Source organism: Onychostruthus taczanowskii, unplaced genomic scaffold (assembly GCF_017590055.1).
Source record: "Onychostruthus taczanowskii isolate IOZ18803 unplaced genomic scaffold, ASM1759005v1 scaffold16, whole genome shotgun sequence".
Taxonomy (NCBI): Eukaryota; Metazoa; Chordata; class Aves; order Passeriformes; family Passeridae; genus Onychostruthus; species Onychostruthus taczanowskii.
The window spans coordinates 9,989,152-10,004,533 of NW_024498795.1; the positions used below are offsets into that span (position 1 = coordinate 9,989,152).

The 15,382-nt window shown below is 38.5% G+C and overlaps 1 protein-coding gene across 1 annotated transcript in view; it reads left to right on the plus strand.

Annotated features, from left to right (window-relative positions):
* GREB1L (GREB1 like retinoic acid receptor coactivator) overlaps positions 1–15,382 on the plus strand; it is a 133,057-nt gene that overhangs the window by 89,640 nt on the left and 28,035 nt on the right. The window contains exons 9-16 of the mRNA XM_041399414.1: positions 391–528; positions 975–1,094; positions 2,681–2,818; positions 4,584–4,769; positions 10,290–10,616; positions 11,470–11,598; positions 12,199–12,333; positions 14,349–14,546. Coding sequence (XP_041255348.1) covers positions 391–528; positions 975–1,094; positions 2,681–2,818; positions 4,584–4,769; positions 10,290–10,616; positions 11,470–11,598; positions 12,199–12,333; positions 14,349–14,546 — 1,371 coding nt within the window. The remainder of the gene's footprint in view (positions 1–390; positions 529–974; positions 1,095–2,680; positions 2,819–4,583; positions 4,770–10,289; positions 10,617–11,469; positions 11,599–12,198; positions 12,334–14,348; positions 14,547–15,382) is intronic.

Sequence of the window (15,382 nt, forward strand, 5' to 3'; positions counted from 1 at the left end):
TAGATGCACCCAAGTAGCTTAGAAATCTTTACAAACTGAATTAAAGATGTATATTTAAAAAGAATTTCACTGTGTAAGAAAATACCTCACAAACTTGGCAATAATTTTGTGTGTGCGTAGTTTTTTATTGTATTTTGGTGGGCCTTTCTTTGCATTTTTTCTTCCATCTATCTCTTCTCACCTTGAAATCTGGACACCCCTTTTCAAGGCTTGGATTTTGCAATCTGAGTGTTTCTCTGCCAAGTACATTTCATGCTTTCCCTGGAGTGTGTTTTTTTTTCAATCACGCATCTTGCCCTGTTCTTTTGCATCAGTGTGTGGCTGTATTATTTTATTTGTTTGTTTTCAAGATTGTCTCAAGCCACACACTCTGTATTTTATTATACTCAGCTCCTCTTTCACTGCGTGCCACGGATGTTGCTAATGGAAACGCTAATGGAGGAAGAAATAATGCATTGAGTACTACAGTCTCTCGGCCAATGCCTCACTCGACATCCCCAAGTCCTGGCTGTGCAGCTGGAGATCAAGGTAAAGAAAACCTCTCTGTTTTTTTATTCTAAGCTGCATTGGATGGTGAGCTTGAAATTTATGATTTTGTTCTTCTTCCGATGGTAGCTGTTCCTACAGTTCACTTTTTGCAGATCCATTTGCTTTTTGGCATGACCATTAATGATAATTCTGGACATGGTGAGCTTGAAATTTGTGATTTTGTTCTTCTGATGGTAGCTGTTCCTACAGTTCAGTTTTCACAGATCCATTTGCTTTTTGGCATGACCATTAATGATAATTCTGGACATTTTAACACGGGTAACAATGTTTTTCACATCATAATCTGGTTTTATGTAAATCTAGGTATGAGCCTCTGGTGCTCTGCGATGTGATACCTGCTCAACACTGGTGTGAAACGGAGTGTGGGCTGGAATTTGGTCATTTGGGAAGACAGAGTTTGGAATTAGTTTTTGCTTTCCTTCCAGCATCTATGTCCAGTTCTGGACCACCAAAGAAACGTCACCGAGGATGGTCTCCTGGGTCCCCAGTCCCACCTCCTGGTTTAGCAGTACCTGTTCCTACAATCCGGCCTTCGACAAGAACAGGTACAACTTGAATGACACCAAGATTTCATTTGTTAAAACATGAACTCAGCCAGCCCAGCAGCCCTGTGCTGCACCTGTCACATATTCCACAGCAAACATAACTGATTTTGTCAAAGTATTCAAGCACACCATGGAATACTTAAGCACACCATGCCCTCAAAAAAGCACATACGATTGCTTGGTCCTGGTTGTTGTAATCTAAGCTGCAACACAGGGGAAGTAAAACTGCTGGTGGAGAGAGCGGAAAGGAAGTGGCAAATAGTATTATTAAAAATATAAAGCTAAAAGAAATCCATGGTTCCCCCAACTGTAACTCAGTTGTTCTGAAATTGTGCAGGTGTATGGATATATGAATATATTTCAAGGATTTTTCGTTAGCCTTCACCTTGACTGTTGTGTCTCAGTCTGGTGTGGGATGCTACAGAACCTGTACACTCTGTTTCTGCATGGGAAAACCAGCTTTATATAATTTTGGCCTAACAAAGGACACTGATACTGATTCACTAGGTGATCTTTAGTTAAAAGCAGAAAGTGAGGCCAAATGTTAGTTGTGCGTGGAAAAGCTGTAGGAATTTAATATCATGACATGAAATAGAATTAATTACAAGTACTCATTGATATCCATATAGATAACTCTTTATTCATAACTGTTAATAAAACTGTTCACTATTTGAGTACTTTTCAGTTGTGAGATTTAGCATATTTTCTGAAGGGGAATAATGAGTTATTTATTTTTCTCTCTATAGAGTGAGAGAATAAGCATCCAAGGAAAATGAAAAAAGCCATTCATCAATATGCACAATGCGTTTTTAACTCTGCTCTTGAAGACTAGGTTTTAAGATATTTTGGAATTATTTTCAGATATATTCATAATAAGAGGAAGGATTACATGGTAGTGCAGGCCTGCTTTTCTGAGACTTTAGTAGTATTTTTTTCTGTTGGTTAAACAGTTTCCCCTGGTAAAATGTATGCATTCATTCATCCTGACCTTGATGTTTTTCTGTTGATGCCATGGTTTGAAAAAGTTGTTGCAAACCACCACATGAAGCCTAAGAAACTTGTGAAGCAGGCCTTACTCTGAAACCTGATTACAGGTCACAAAATTCTTGCACTTGGTTTCCTTTACTTATGAAAGCTGCTGTTGCTCTTTCATGAGTAAAGCCTGATTTTTATCCTTGTAGCAACTAAGGGCAGCTTTGAGATTTTGGCTTGCTTTTATTTTTCTTATCTACACATATTCTAGGTCAGAATTTGAAGCAGTTTCTTCCCTTGTATTGAGAGGCAGTATTGGGGGGTGGCCTTTTGGCTTAGTACTTGGCTTTGTTTAAAGATGCATATTCAAACCTGTGTTTTGCTCTCTCATTCTCACCAACAATACAGTGGTCAGAAAAAGTTTTATTTTAGGGATGGGGCTACGGGAGGATATAGCCTCTTCATTTAAATGACTTAAAACTATAGCAGGAAATGCAGAGACCTTTTGAATTTTATTACAGTTAGTGATTTGCAGTAATTTTTTTCTTATTTGTTCATAAGGCCAAATCACAGTATGAGCCTTTTAGTAATGGAAGTCTCTCTTTATTTTATAGAGCCTCTTTTGTCAGTCCCAGTTCCTCAATCCATGTTAACTGGAATTTTACACCCTCAACCCATCCCAGTAGGGGAGACTGTAATAGTTCCTGAAAACCTGCTGAATAACTCAGGAGTCAGACCAGTGATTCTGATAGGTAAGTCTTACACTGGGGAATTAAATGCTGCATTTTGTACTAATACACACTCCCCAGGATAAAGCGGGGTTTATTTCTTTTTGTTGGTTCTGGCATTCAGTACAATATGAATGGTTTGTCACAGATAGTTTCCTTTAGTTGCTCAATATGTAAAACTGAGAGTCAGGCGATTTCTGGAGAACCTGATTTGCAAACAGGTCACCACTAGGTCAAATTTATGCAGAACCGCTGGCCAAACCTAAGTTTTATACAAGTAAGAATTTTGAAAAACCCAAGAAGTGAACTATTTCCAAGTAATGAAAATAGCTTTCCGGTATAAACAACTTATAAACCAAGCAAATATTTCCTGCAGCATTTATAGTTCAGATCTTGAAGCCCCAGAATTCTACATGAGAACCAGAAAATTGATTTGCACTGACTAAACAGCAGTAAATCATGCTAACTTTTTGTCATTTATAGTCCATAGTTCTTGTAAGCAATTGAGATAATAGATCAGGCTTCAGGCTTTTAAAATCCTTTAGCTGTAGAAAGGACTTCGTTAACCCTTAGAAAGACATTGCTTTAAGAGCATGACTTTAAATGTGAATATGCCTTTCAACCTGAGCTATTTGGGCATAATACATTAAAAAAGATGGGTCAGCTAGTGCTGCCAAAATTATGATGAGTAATTTTTATTTTTCACTCTAAATTTCTTTTAGGTCCCATAGATGGTCATATAAAGTAGCTTCAGTGTCAACAAAACATGCCTGTCAATACAGTCTGTGAAATAATTTAGGAGAAGGAATGGAGAAGTTCTCCAAGTCCTCACTTGCACAGATAATTTTAATACACACAGCTCCTGGAGAATTAACAGGGCCATCCACACCAGTAAATCTGTCAAGGATAGGGTTACGCTTCTGGTTTGTTTTGCTTAGCGTTGTTTTCTGGAAGCCGATTATAAAGCTCTAGCGTGGTGCTCTAATGGTTTTCAGAGAAACACTTCCTTATTAAAGATGAGGGTGCCTACAGCCATCAGCTTAAGTGCAAATTGAATGCAGCCCTTAGGCTCTTGGAGAGCTGCCATTAAGTCCTGAGTTAGGCTAAACGTTAGTGGCCCTGAGGAACAGTGTCCTATTAATAGCACAGAACCAGATGTACCCAAAAGGATGGATTTGGCAAAATCTCTGTGGAAATGCTTCTTTTGAAATGAAAAACATTCTGAAGGAAGAGAGGAGTTAGCCTGGGCTCATGTGCTTTACCTTACAGAGCAGCATTTTAGTTGTCAGTGTTTATTTTACCTGTTTATGAAAACAGAATGGGAAGGTGGCAAAAAAGTGAAATCAATCACAGCAATACCACACTGGCTGAATCAATGCTAATGTGACTTATGCTACTTTTATAATGTTAAGATCAATGTACCTTTTCTTTCATTGGTTGTTCTTCTTTGTACACTATATTATGGAGAATCTGTATTTAAAGGTCAGGGTAAGACCCAAACAGATAATATTCTCATCTGTATTTCTATAACAATAGTTATTACCCCGCTGGATATCATGCAGTTAATGTTTGTTCTTGCAAATGTGATCACTTGTAAAACACAGCAGAGGATCCCTGGACTATAATTATTCTTTTAAGCTATTATAATGCCAAGAACAGTCATTGATGCAATGTATTTTGCCAGACAGCTTTAAGAAGATGTTTGGAACTGCATTATTGTGCAAGATTTCATGTAATGGCAAATTTTATTAATTTCTGGGCGGGGGGGGGGTTGTTTCTTTTATCATAGGCTATGGCACTTTACCTTATTTCTATGGAAATGTTGGTGATATTGTTGTAAGTCCCTTGCTGGTGAACTGCTACAAGATTCCACAGCTGGAAAACAAGGATTTGGATCTCTTGGGTTTGTCCAGCAGTCAGCTGCTAAGTGTGGAGAATATGATACTTTTAACTATTCAGTATCTTGTCCAGCTAGGTAAGCAATTTGTCATAAGTACTTGGTTTTATTTGAGACTGTCCTTTTTTCTTCATACCTGCTTTATGTCCCTTTAGGGCCAGTTTTCTGGCTGCTTTTGTGGCTGGAAGAGGCAAGTGGCTCCATCTAGTGTGTGTGACTTTGCCACTTTGTTCCTGAAACAGAAGATAATTTAAAGGCTGATACTGCTTCTTCTCTCCATATGGGGATTGACCAGGTCACCTTTGTGAAATGGATTTGCAATGCAGATAACTCATTTTCTTAGGGCATCAAACCATCAGTTATCACAGCCCTTTCTAAGGACACTTGGTCTGTTTTATTCAGTTTTGTGACAAATGCTGGCAGATGTGTGATGGTTGTCATTGTTTTGGTGACAGCACTGTTTACATGAAAACCACATTTGTTATTCAGACTAAGGCAAGTGATTCAGTGAATATCTCATTCTTGTAAATGTTTTTGAAATGGACTTTTTGCAAGTTTGAGAGCAAACTAGCAAGCCACCTTTTTTTTCTCTTATTGCAGGTCCAGTCATTTTCCCTACCTTAGACTAAAAAGGGCAGTAGTAGCAGCAAGGTTTTAGAAGTCAAAAATGCAGGATAGGATTGGGAAACTTCTATGGTAGTCTCACCCTAACTTTTGTATTTGAAAAGATGCCAATTATCATAGGGGAGTGTGAAGTTACTTCTGTGAAGAGCACAGTGCATCTGTAATACGTAATGGTATGAAATACTCAGATGTTCCAAAAGCAGCACAACTGCTGATAACCTTACAATTTGGGGACCAAATGTGCAGGTTTCACCCATGAGTGCTTGCACTTCTCTGCAGTTCTGGAAGAGACAGGAAAGAAACCATTTTCCATGTTGTAATACTCTCTAAGTGACCCGTTAGCTTTGTTTATCGATCTCTGCCTCACTAGTCCATTGGATGCCATGTTAGAGCTGACAAAGGGTTTCTTAATTTTTTACAGGATGTTTTTCTGTTACCTTCTTTCAGTGGGCCTAAATTTCTTATTTGAGGTTTTCTACTGGAAAGTTTGTAGAGTGTGTGTGTTAAAATCAGCTGCTTGCAAATTTGTAGCCAGCTGATAACAGCCTTTCCAATTAAAAATAAACTATTTGTTGAAACCTGTGAGTCAGTGAATCATGCTCCATGAGCAAGTCTAACTTTAGATGGATGCATCAAGTCTATACTTGCTGCAAACTAGAGGAGGCTTCATGCAAAGCTTCTGTAGAACTGTGTTCGTTGAGCACTGTGACTTCAGCATAAAGCAGTTCTCTTATTAGCAGGTGTTTAGTTTGGCTTTTGTTCTTAGCTGGGCAAAGCTGAATAGTTTGCTATTTGACCTTATTTGGAGACATGTGCCAGTACTGTAAGATGAAAGAGCCTAATGAGGAGAAAAGTAAAAACATTCTGTAGAGGAGGGGATCAAAACATGTTGCTGGTTTGAATATTGCTGTAAACTTAAAACTGTTGGAATTGTGACAGCTGCACTGAAATGTAGCCTTTGTCCCGTGTTGTTAAATCAAAGCAGATTAGAGATGATTGGAGGGTGGCCAGATTCAAAAGTTTTTGACAGGAAGAGAAAAATACACATATAAATTAACAATTTATTCATGTAAACCTCTTTTTTTAAAATAAGAAAGTAGGACTAAAATGTTTTTCTTTTCTCTAGAGTATATTGCGAAAGAGTAAGATAAAGGCAAAGATAAAAAAGCAGGCAAAAGCTTGAAAGAGAGTCTTGCCTAATTTTTTTCAGATCTCACTACTTGTATAAAATATATTTGCAGATGACTGTGATCACAGATGATAAGAATATTATCTATGGAAGTGCTCATTTTTTGGAAAAAAATAGATGTAGCTGAAAATTCCTGTCAGTGTTCTTGTGAAATTATGACAACGTTAATTGTAGGATGATGCTGTTGTGCTTTCAGAAATCAGCTGAGCAGCTCGTGATGATATTGTAAATCAAAGTAAAAAAAACCCAAAATGCATTTCTGATGCTTTAAACCTTCTTTGAAGACTATACATAGTTAAACCTTGATTGTGAGCTGTAGTGGGGCTATAAATAAATTCTGCTGGCTGTGATAAAGGAATAAGTAAAAAAAGATAAAGAAGTGTGTTTGATTTTAGTGGGTTTTTTTTTTTTAGTCTACCTCTGGGACTTACTTGGATTTCACATTTGTTATCTTTGGCATCATTCATGGTGAAGTATTCTCCAGCTTTGTTTTTATACATCAGAATGCCTGTATTTGCAGTATGGGTTACATTCCATCATCTATAATCATCAGCTTTTTACTACTACCCTGCCATTTCCACAAACACAGTCTCAGCCTATGCAGTGCTAAGGCGGTCTGTGTTCTGGTTGAAAAAGATTTCTGAACCCTTTGTTATACCTCCTGTTTAGGATTCTGAAATCATTCTCCTTTCTCTCTTTTTGACTCTAGATTTTGTACACTCTGACACCCAGAGGTGGTTTGCAGTTTTAATGTCCAAATGCACATCCAGACTCAAGGCTCTTGCAGGGCTTTGCTTTGAGTGGAAGGGATAGTCAGAAACTAAAAGCAAGAGATTATTCCAGCAATTCTCCTGTCTTAGGTGGTTGGAAAAGTAGTCTCTGTGGGATGTACCCTGAAGTTTGTCTACCCAGAAATGAGTGTCATCCAGAAATGGATGACTTTTGAATATGTTGACTTAAACTGTATAGAATAATATAATAGAATCATAGCAGCTTTGAATCATTTAGGTTGAAAAAAACCTTTAAGATCAGTGAGACCAATCATTAACCCAGCGCTGCCAGGTTCACCACTAAATCCTGTCCTCAACTGCCGCATTCACATGTCTTTTAAATGCCTTCAGGGATGCTGAATACACCATTTCCCTGGGCAGCCTATTCCAATGCCTAACCACCCTTTCAGTGAAGAAATGTATCCTAATGTCCAATCTAAACTTCCCCTGGCACATCTTGAGGCTGTTTCCATCTGTCCTGTCTCTTGTTACCCAAAAGAAGAGACCAATCCCCACCTGGCTGCAGTCTCCTGTCAGGTGATGGTAGAGAGCAATGAGGTCCTCCTGGTCCTCTTTTTCTCCAGGCTAAACAACCCCGGTTCCCATTTCCCACAGAACTTGTGCTCACCTGCTCTGCTGCCCTTCTCTGGACACACTCCAGCACCTCAGCATCCTTCCTGTAGTGAGGGGCCCTGAACTGTACACAGGACTCGAGGTGTGGCTTCACCAGTGCTGAGTGCAGGGGGATGGTCCTGCCCTGGTCCTGCTGGCCGCATTATTTCTGGTGCAAGTCAAACACTGGCCTTCTTGGACGCCTGGGCATATATGTGCTGGCTCATGTTCAGCCAGCCATCAACCCGGTGTTTTTCCACCAGGCAGCTTTCCAGCCACTCTTCCCAAGCCTGTTGCACTGCTGGGGGTTGTTGTGACCCAAGGACAGGACGTGGCACTTTGTTTTGTTGAACCTCAAATTATTGTCCTCAGTCCATTGATCCAGCCTTTCCAGATCCCTCTGCAGAGCCTTCCTGCCCTCTGTCACCTGCAAGTTGCCTGAGGGTGCTCTCATACAGAATGACTGAATTTTGTGAGTTGAAAGGGACCCATAAGGATGATCAAGTCCAGCTCTTAATGGAATGGCCCATATGGAGTTTGAACCTACTACACTGGCATTATTAGCACTGTGTTCTGACCAACTGAGCCAGTCTCACTCAATGCCCTTGTCCATATCATCAATATAGATATTAAACAGACTGGCCCAAACACTGAGCCCTGGGAAGCACCACTTGTGACTGAATGTAACTCAGATTTAATATTTTATTATATTGTTTATTTTGCTGTTTTGTTTTTGAAATAAAGATGATAATTTATATGCTCTTTTCTGCAGAGAAGCTTCTATATATTCCCTTTTAGCATCGATGTTTTTTTAAAGAAACTATTCACAATCAAAATCAATATAATTTTGTCTTACATCTCATCTGATATTAGTTCCATTATTTTTTCTGGACAGCTGTGGAGAAAGACTGTCATACTTTATTATAAGTAATCTGAGTGAAATTCTGTGTACTCTCATACTTAGAATCCACTGTTCCATTTGTACCATTATTTTAATCTTCTTGGATTCATGATGATGATCCTTGTGTTTAAAGCCTGTCTCTTAAGTAGCCTCCCTCAATCAGCAAAAGCTTGCTTTAATTTCTGTTAGTGGGTAGCATCATTTTCATTTGTTACTTTATTTCTGCAGAGGAACATTCTTCTCTACTGATTATGTCTAATATGACTAGTTGTTGGTTTTTTTTTTTAATTTTGAGGTCTTCAGGGACCTAGAATGTGTGACGCTTTCTTAGAAGGAAAAAGAAAACCCATTTCCAAAAGAGAACTCTAAAAGAGAGAATTATCCCCATGCTGTGTTAAATTGGACTCTTCAGAATTTTTCAGTTTGCATCAAAAATGAAAACAGCATTGCACTTACAAGTTTATAGTTGTCTTACCATCCTATGGTAATTGCATGGTGGCATTTTCCATATGTTACTTCTCAAAAAGGCAAAAATGACAACAGGTGGCAGTTTTTACAGTTTCTGTGCTGTGGGTTATTTACCCACACCCTGTTTCTCACACAACCTTTCTGTTTCCTGGCCTGAAAGAAAACATAAAACCAAACCCAGTACTTCACATCTCTCTGATATTTAAGCCCCCCTCTGTTTAGTCATAGAAAAGCAAGCTCCTGAAGTGTGAAGCTGCCTTCTTTGGCATTGATATGAGATCTTGGCAATATAAGCCATGGTTACTTTTTACTCTGTGTTCATGAATGTTTTTAACTGTTCCTGAATATCTTTGACAATGAGACAAAGCTAACTGAACAGAATGTTCATTGAAGCTCAGTTGGAGGACTGATGCCAAGATAGGATGGCTTATATTTCTGTTTTCCAGTTCAAGTTGACAGTGCAGTTGACAGAGTCTGGGGAATGTAGATTTAAAGTTGCATATTCTTTTTTAAGTTAGGTGCTTCCAGATTTGCTAAATTAATTTAATTAAGCTAAGGAAGATGTTAAACATATTTATTTGCATCCATGGTTAGTTGATTAGTATGCAGGATGAGAAAAAGCAAAGCAAAAAGCACTTAACAGGCTGCATGGCTGTGATTAGGCTACAAGGATAAGTATTTTTGTTTCTGCTGCAAAAACATATGGCTGCATGCTTAATCCTTCTCTTCCAGGCAAAAGGCACATATTTTCCCACTCCCTTGTTTGTCCCACCAGTTGTTGAAGCTAGAAGTGAGGTGGAATACCTCACTGTGTGGAGAAAAAAAAAAAGGCAGTGATGGAAGAGAAAGGCTTCTAAAATAAAAAACCAAGAATGAGCCATGTGGGTAGATATCCACTGAGTAGTAAGTGGGTTTTTTTAAATATAAAAAATATGATGAAGGAGCTTGTCAGATCAAGACAGATGTAATTATTCCTGATTCAATGACATTTTTATATGAGACATTGTTCTTCTATTTGTTTGTTTTCATTGTAGGTCCTGACCAGATACCCCTGAGGGAAGAATTTGAGCAGATCATGTTGAAAGCTATGCAGGAGTTCACTCTGAGGGAGAGATCCTTGCAAATGAGTGCACAGTGTATCTCTGTGTCACCAGGTCAACTCCCTTGGCTTGCCAGGTTAATCGCCAGTGTGTCTCGGGATCTCGTGCACGTGGTTGTCACCCAGAATTCTCTAGCAGAGGGCATCTCAGAGACCTTGAGGTCTCTCAATGAAATGAAACATCAGCAAAAGCTACCAGATTATGTAGTTGCCATTTGTGCATCAAAGATTAGAGGAAATGAATTCTGTGTAGTGGTTCTAGGTGAGTATATTTGCAGACTGCTTCAAATGGCAATGTCACATTCATTTTCTTGAGTTACTGATCTGGTTTTTAAATCCCTTTTGTTCTTTTTATTCTCCTTTGTATTGTTGCACTGCAGCGTCACTTGTCACAGTTTACTGTATCTTCAGCAAGACTTGGAGTACTGAAGTCCATGAGGATATAGAAAAATATCTTTATGCTAGTCATTACTACTTCTTGAGAGGCCTGAGACTTTACTGTTTGTGTGAATGCCTTAGAAAATATCTTGAAGTGACCCAGTGGTAAAATAGATGATTTGTCTTTGTTTCATGGAACAACTGTAATATTTTACATGCAGGATCTTCTGCAGACTGTTTAAAACAGAATGTGCTTTTCATCCTTTTTGTCCTTATTTTTGTCCTTTTTATTCTGCACTGATGACTGGCTGTGCTTTCTGTGTGTGAATGAGTGTGTCTGGATGGAAATGAACTTTAACTAGTCTTCTTTGTAGGCAGATAAATCAGTAATGCCATTTTTAACTTTTTTTACTTTTTTTCTCCCACACTAGGGATAATTTTTTTTTTTTTATATTTATCCAGAATCCTCCATTTTGTCTAAGGTGTAAATACTTATTTTGTCATACAAGAATGCAAAATAAAGTGGAATTCAAAGAACCTGCTAAAATTAGTTATATCAACTAATTCTCCAGTCACTAATGAAGTAGACTTGAGACTGCTCTCCCAGTCTACTGGGTAAAGGCAGTGGAGATCCATGGTTGAAGATCACAGTGCCCCAGACTTCTAGGATGAGGAGGTTGTGTTGACAGTAAGCTGTATGAAGGTTTGCTCTCACTCTTTTTCCCTCTCTTCTTCAGGTCAGTATCAATCTCGGGCGCTTGCAGAGAGCATGCTTACCACCAGTGAATTTTTAAAAGAGATCAGTTACGAGCTCATCACAGGGAAAGTTAGTTTCCTGGCATCACATTTCAAAAATACATCTTTAGGTGAGTGATTCTAAGAAACAGAAGTCCTAGCCAAAGCAGTCTTTTCTTTAGGATTGGTGTGTCTGCTGTTCAGCAGTTAAAATGCATGAGGATACAGCTCTGCTCTCTCCATTGAGAGGCATTCTGTTCTTCTCTCCTCCTTGTGTGCAAAAGAGTGCTTGTCTCCTTCACCTCTGTGGTGGCAGTTCATAACCCTCTGGCAAAACATTTTTAACACTGTCTCAGCTGTTGAATGTAATGGCAGGGTATGTAATGCACCCATAAGTACACAAGTGTATTCTAGTTTATGCTTTTAGCAAGGTTTTAGAGGTTGTTTTGTAGTGTGTATTTCTTTGTAATCATCAGATGTCACTAGTAGCTGTAAAGCCACAGACCTGAAATTATACAACTGTGGCTCTTTTAAAAAAAAAATTAATCCAACTGGTAAATCAGTAGATAAAAGAGAAAAGTATTATCCCTCCCTCTCTTTCCTGTATGCCCAGTCCCTTGCCCAAGTGCAGATTTGACATCAGCTATGTGAGAACATGGGTGTGTGTAATGTTCAATGACGTTCCTCTGAAATGGCTTCCAGATCATTTGGTGTTGCTAATTCTGATCTAGGTGATGATTTGGACAAGCTGCTGGAGAAGATGCTACAGCAGCGAGGGGAAAGTGTCATTATTCCTTTTAATGGAGATGTTAGTGAGTGTGTGTCATCTCAGGAAGCAATTGCCATGGTTTCTACACAAGAACCAGGTAATTTTTTTTACGTGCAAGATATGAAATAAGTGAGTAGCTCGTTAAATGTCAAAACGCATACACCTCAGGAGAATCTGAGGGCACGTTTGCAGTCAGTGTGCCAACCTAAAAATACTAATACTACCAGCTAAATGTAGCAATACAGCAGTTGCTCAGATGGAAAATCTCTGTAATATCCTTCAGCAATTTTTCCCCGATGTTTTTATATTCTCTAAGGTAAAACATGTTATCTTCTGCTAGGTGTCAGGCAGAGTAGAGAAGATGTTTCTTTGTAACACTGGCAGAGTGGATTCACCTCATCTTTTTGCAAAGAGAAAAGGAATGTAACCTTGAGTTTAAGGCAGAAGGGAATTGTGTTCTGATCTCCTCAGGTGTCCTCCTGCCTGGTAATATGCATTAGAGACTTGTGCTCTGAGGTTTAAACTTTTAGGGAATGTGGACTGAAAGTACTAGGCAAATGTGATCTGTAATTTGTTGATCTGAGACATGTCTTATTCAGCATAATGTGATAAGATGCTTAAGTGCAAAAGGTAAGCTTGGATTTCCTGTCTAAAATTGCTAATTTTCAGAATTACTTAGCTACTGAGAGTTTTAAACATACTTTCCTTTTCATATCACAATACTGACAAAAGATACATTGAGCTATTGTGAACACTGAGATTCTTTCAGGTCCAGTATCAAAGCAAATTCAACTTCCAGTAAAGCTTTTTTCTGTGAAAGAAAGGTATGCTCTTGGTTCATATTAGTTAACTTAAATTCATTTATTTGGTGTTAAATCTGAATGAAAGCAGTGGCTTATTGTCTTCCCGTGGATCAGGAGATCCAACTAGAAGGGCTGCCAGGCACTTTGTTCTGGCACCCTCACAAGTCTTGAGTTTCCTCAGAGGATTAATTTGAAGGGAGAATGATCTCTAGATTCTGTTTGGTTTTTTTTCTTACTGTGTAGGTTTTTAAAACCTTCGTATTTTCTCAAACAAATGTTCTGTTGTGTTCTTAATGTATGGCTGTACAGTGGTTGAAGCTATTGAGAAACTGCCTTAGATTCTGTTTGTTTTTTTTTTCTTACTGTGTAGGTTTTTTAAAACCTTCGTATTTTCTCAAGCAATTGTTCTGCGTTCGTTGTGTTCTTAACGTATGGCTGTACAGTGGTTGAAGCTATTGAGAAACTGCCTGAATAAAAATAAAAAAATAAGTAAGTCTCCTATACAGCGAGAGGGACGTTTCTTCCATAGCAGATCTGCTGAAATGGACACTAAAGGCATATTTGAACAGGAGATAATCACATGTGCACATGCACACACGAAAACACATCCCTATGTAAAACCAACACAGTAGAAAAAGTGGCATAAACGGAAAACTGTAATACCATTATAGGATTTAATCTGGTATCTGCAAGTTGAAAAGTGGTTAAGGAAGCATGCATTGTTAGACAGAGAATTTACCTAATGGAAATACTGTAACAGAGCGTGCTTTTTATTTTGAGGAAACATGAGTGCTCTGGTCAGTCTCTCAGTTCTCTGCATCTAGTGTGATGTTGACGTTCATTAAGTCCAAATAGATCTGAGTTTCAGGAGAACATTAGAGCTTTGTACCTCTCTCTCTGCTTTTTATTATATGTACACATGCACATCTTTATTTATATCTAGGTATGTGCATGCATATTATGTATGTGTTGGTTCATTTAACAGAATGCATTTCACTGTGTTGGCATTGAGGTTTCCTTGGGTCGCACTGTTAGAAATCCTTAAAAGTGCTTCAGGCATTTAAAAAATGGGCAGTGCTGTACTTGAGGTCATCTGATATATTACCACATTTTTATCAAAGAAAGAAAGTTGGCATTTGTGATCTGGACCAAACTTACCAGAGAGTTGAGATTTATTCTGGTGAGTGATTTTTTTTCCCTGATAGTAGAGGGGTAGGCTGTTTGGAGGGTCATGTTTTGCTGGGGGGGTGGGAAAGTAAACATGTTTCTTGCTGTGTTTTGTTTTCTTTTTCAAACAAACACACTCTAGATTTGGATGTTGATACCTTCCAAATTTACCAGCCACAGCTCACAGTTGCCAGAAAGCTCTTGTCCCAGGTTTGTGCTATAGCGGACAGTGGCAATCAGAGCCTGGATCTGGGCCACTTCAGCAAGGTGGACTTCATCGTTATAGTGCCCCGTTCGGAGGTGCTGGTGCAGCAGACCCTCCAGCGGATTCGACAATCAGGTAAAAGGGAGGGGAGGCTGTCACCATGGCATATTTTATGAAAATCCTTTCAATAGGATTTTCTCCTGAGAAGCTGAGGAGCCTCAGGAGAGAAATGTAAACAATAACTGTCTGCTGCTGTGGAATGCAACAGGTGCATCTTCGATTGGTCCATGTGGATTGTTTTCACTTGATGACCAATCACAGCCACCTGTGCCGAGGCTGTGAGCAGTCACAAGATTTTGTTATTCATTCCATTCCTTTTCTTTCTAGCCTTCTGATGGATCCTTTTCTTCTATTCTTTTTTGTATAGTTTTAGTATAGCATTTTAATATAATGTAATATCATAATATAATAAATAAGCCTTCTAAAACCTGAAGTCAAGATTCTCATCTCTTCCCTCATCCTAAGACCCTTGAATACAACTGTAGGAGGGCACACAGGCTGATAAACCCCAGTATGTGATGTTATTACATCAGTACAGGTACAAGAGGAAAAGTAAGTTGCTCCAGCATATCTTTTGTCCTCATAGTTTGTGTTTTATTGTACTTAAAAAAAAAAATACAAAATCATTACGACCCTGGAAAATACCTAATTGGTAAATTTTTCAGAGCAGTTTACTTCTTTAATTCAAATGGCATTCAGTGTCATATACATTGCACCATGCCTAATTTATAAACATGACAGCAATATATCTTTGCAAAGACTAGTTGTATTGACACAAATATTGAAGCAGAGCATAAAAAGTATGATAGGATATGATGTATGATACGATACGATACAATATGATAGTAGGAAGAATTGATTTTATATAAATTAATGATATTTGCAAAGGAAAGCTCAGGATGACTTTTTCT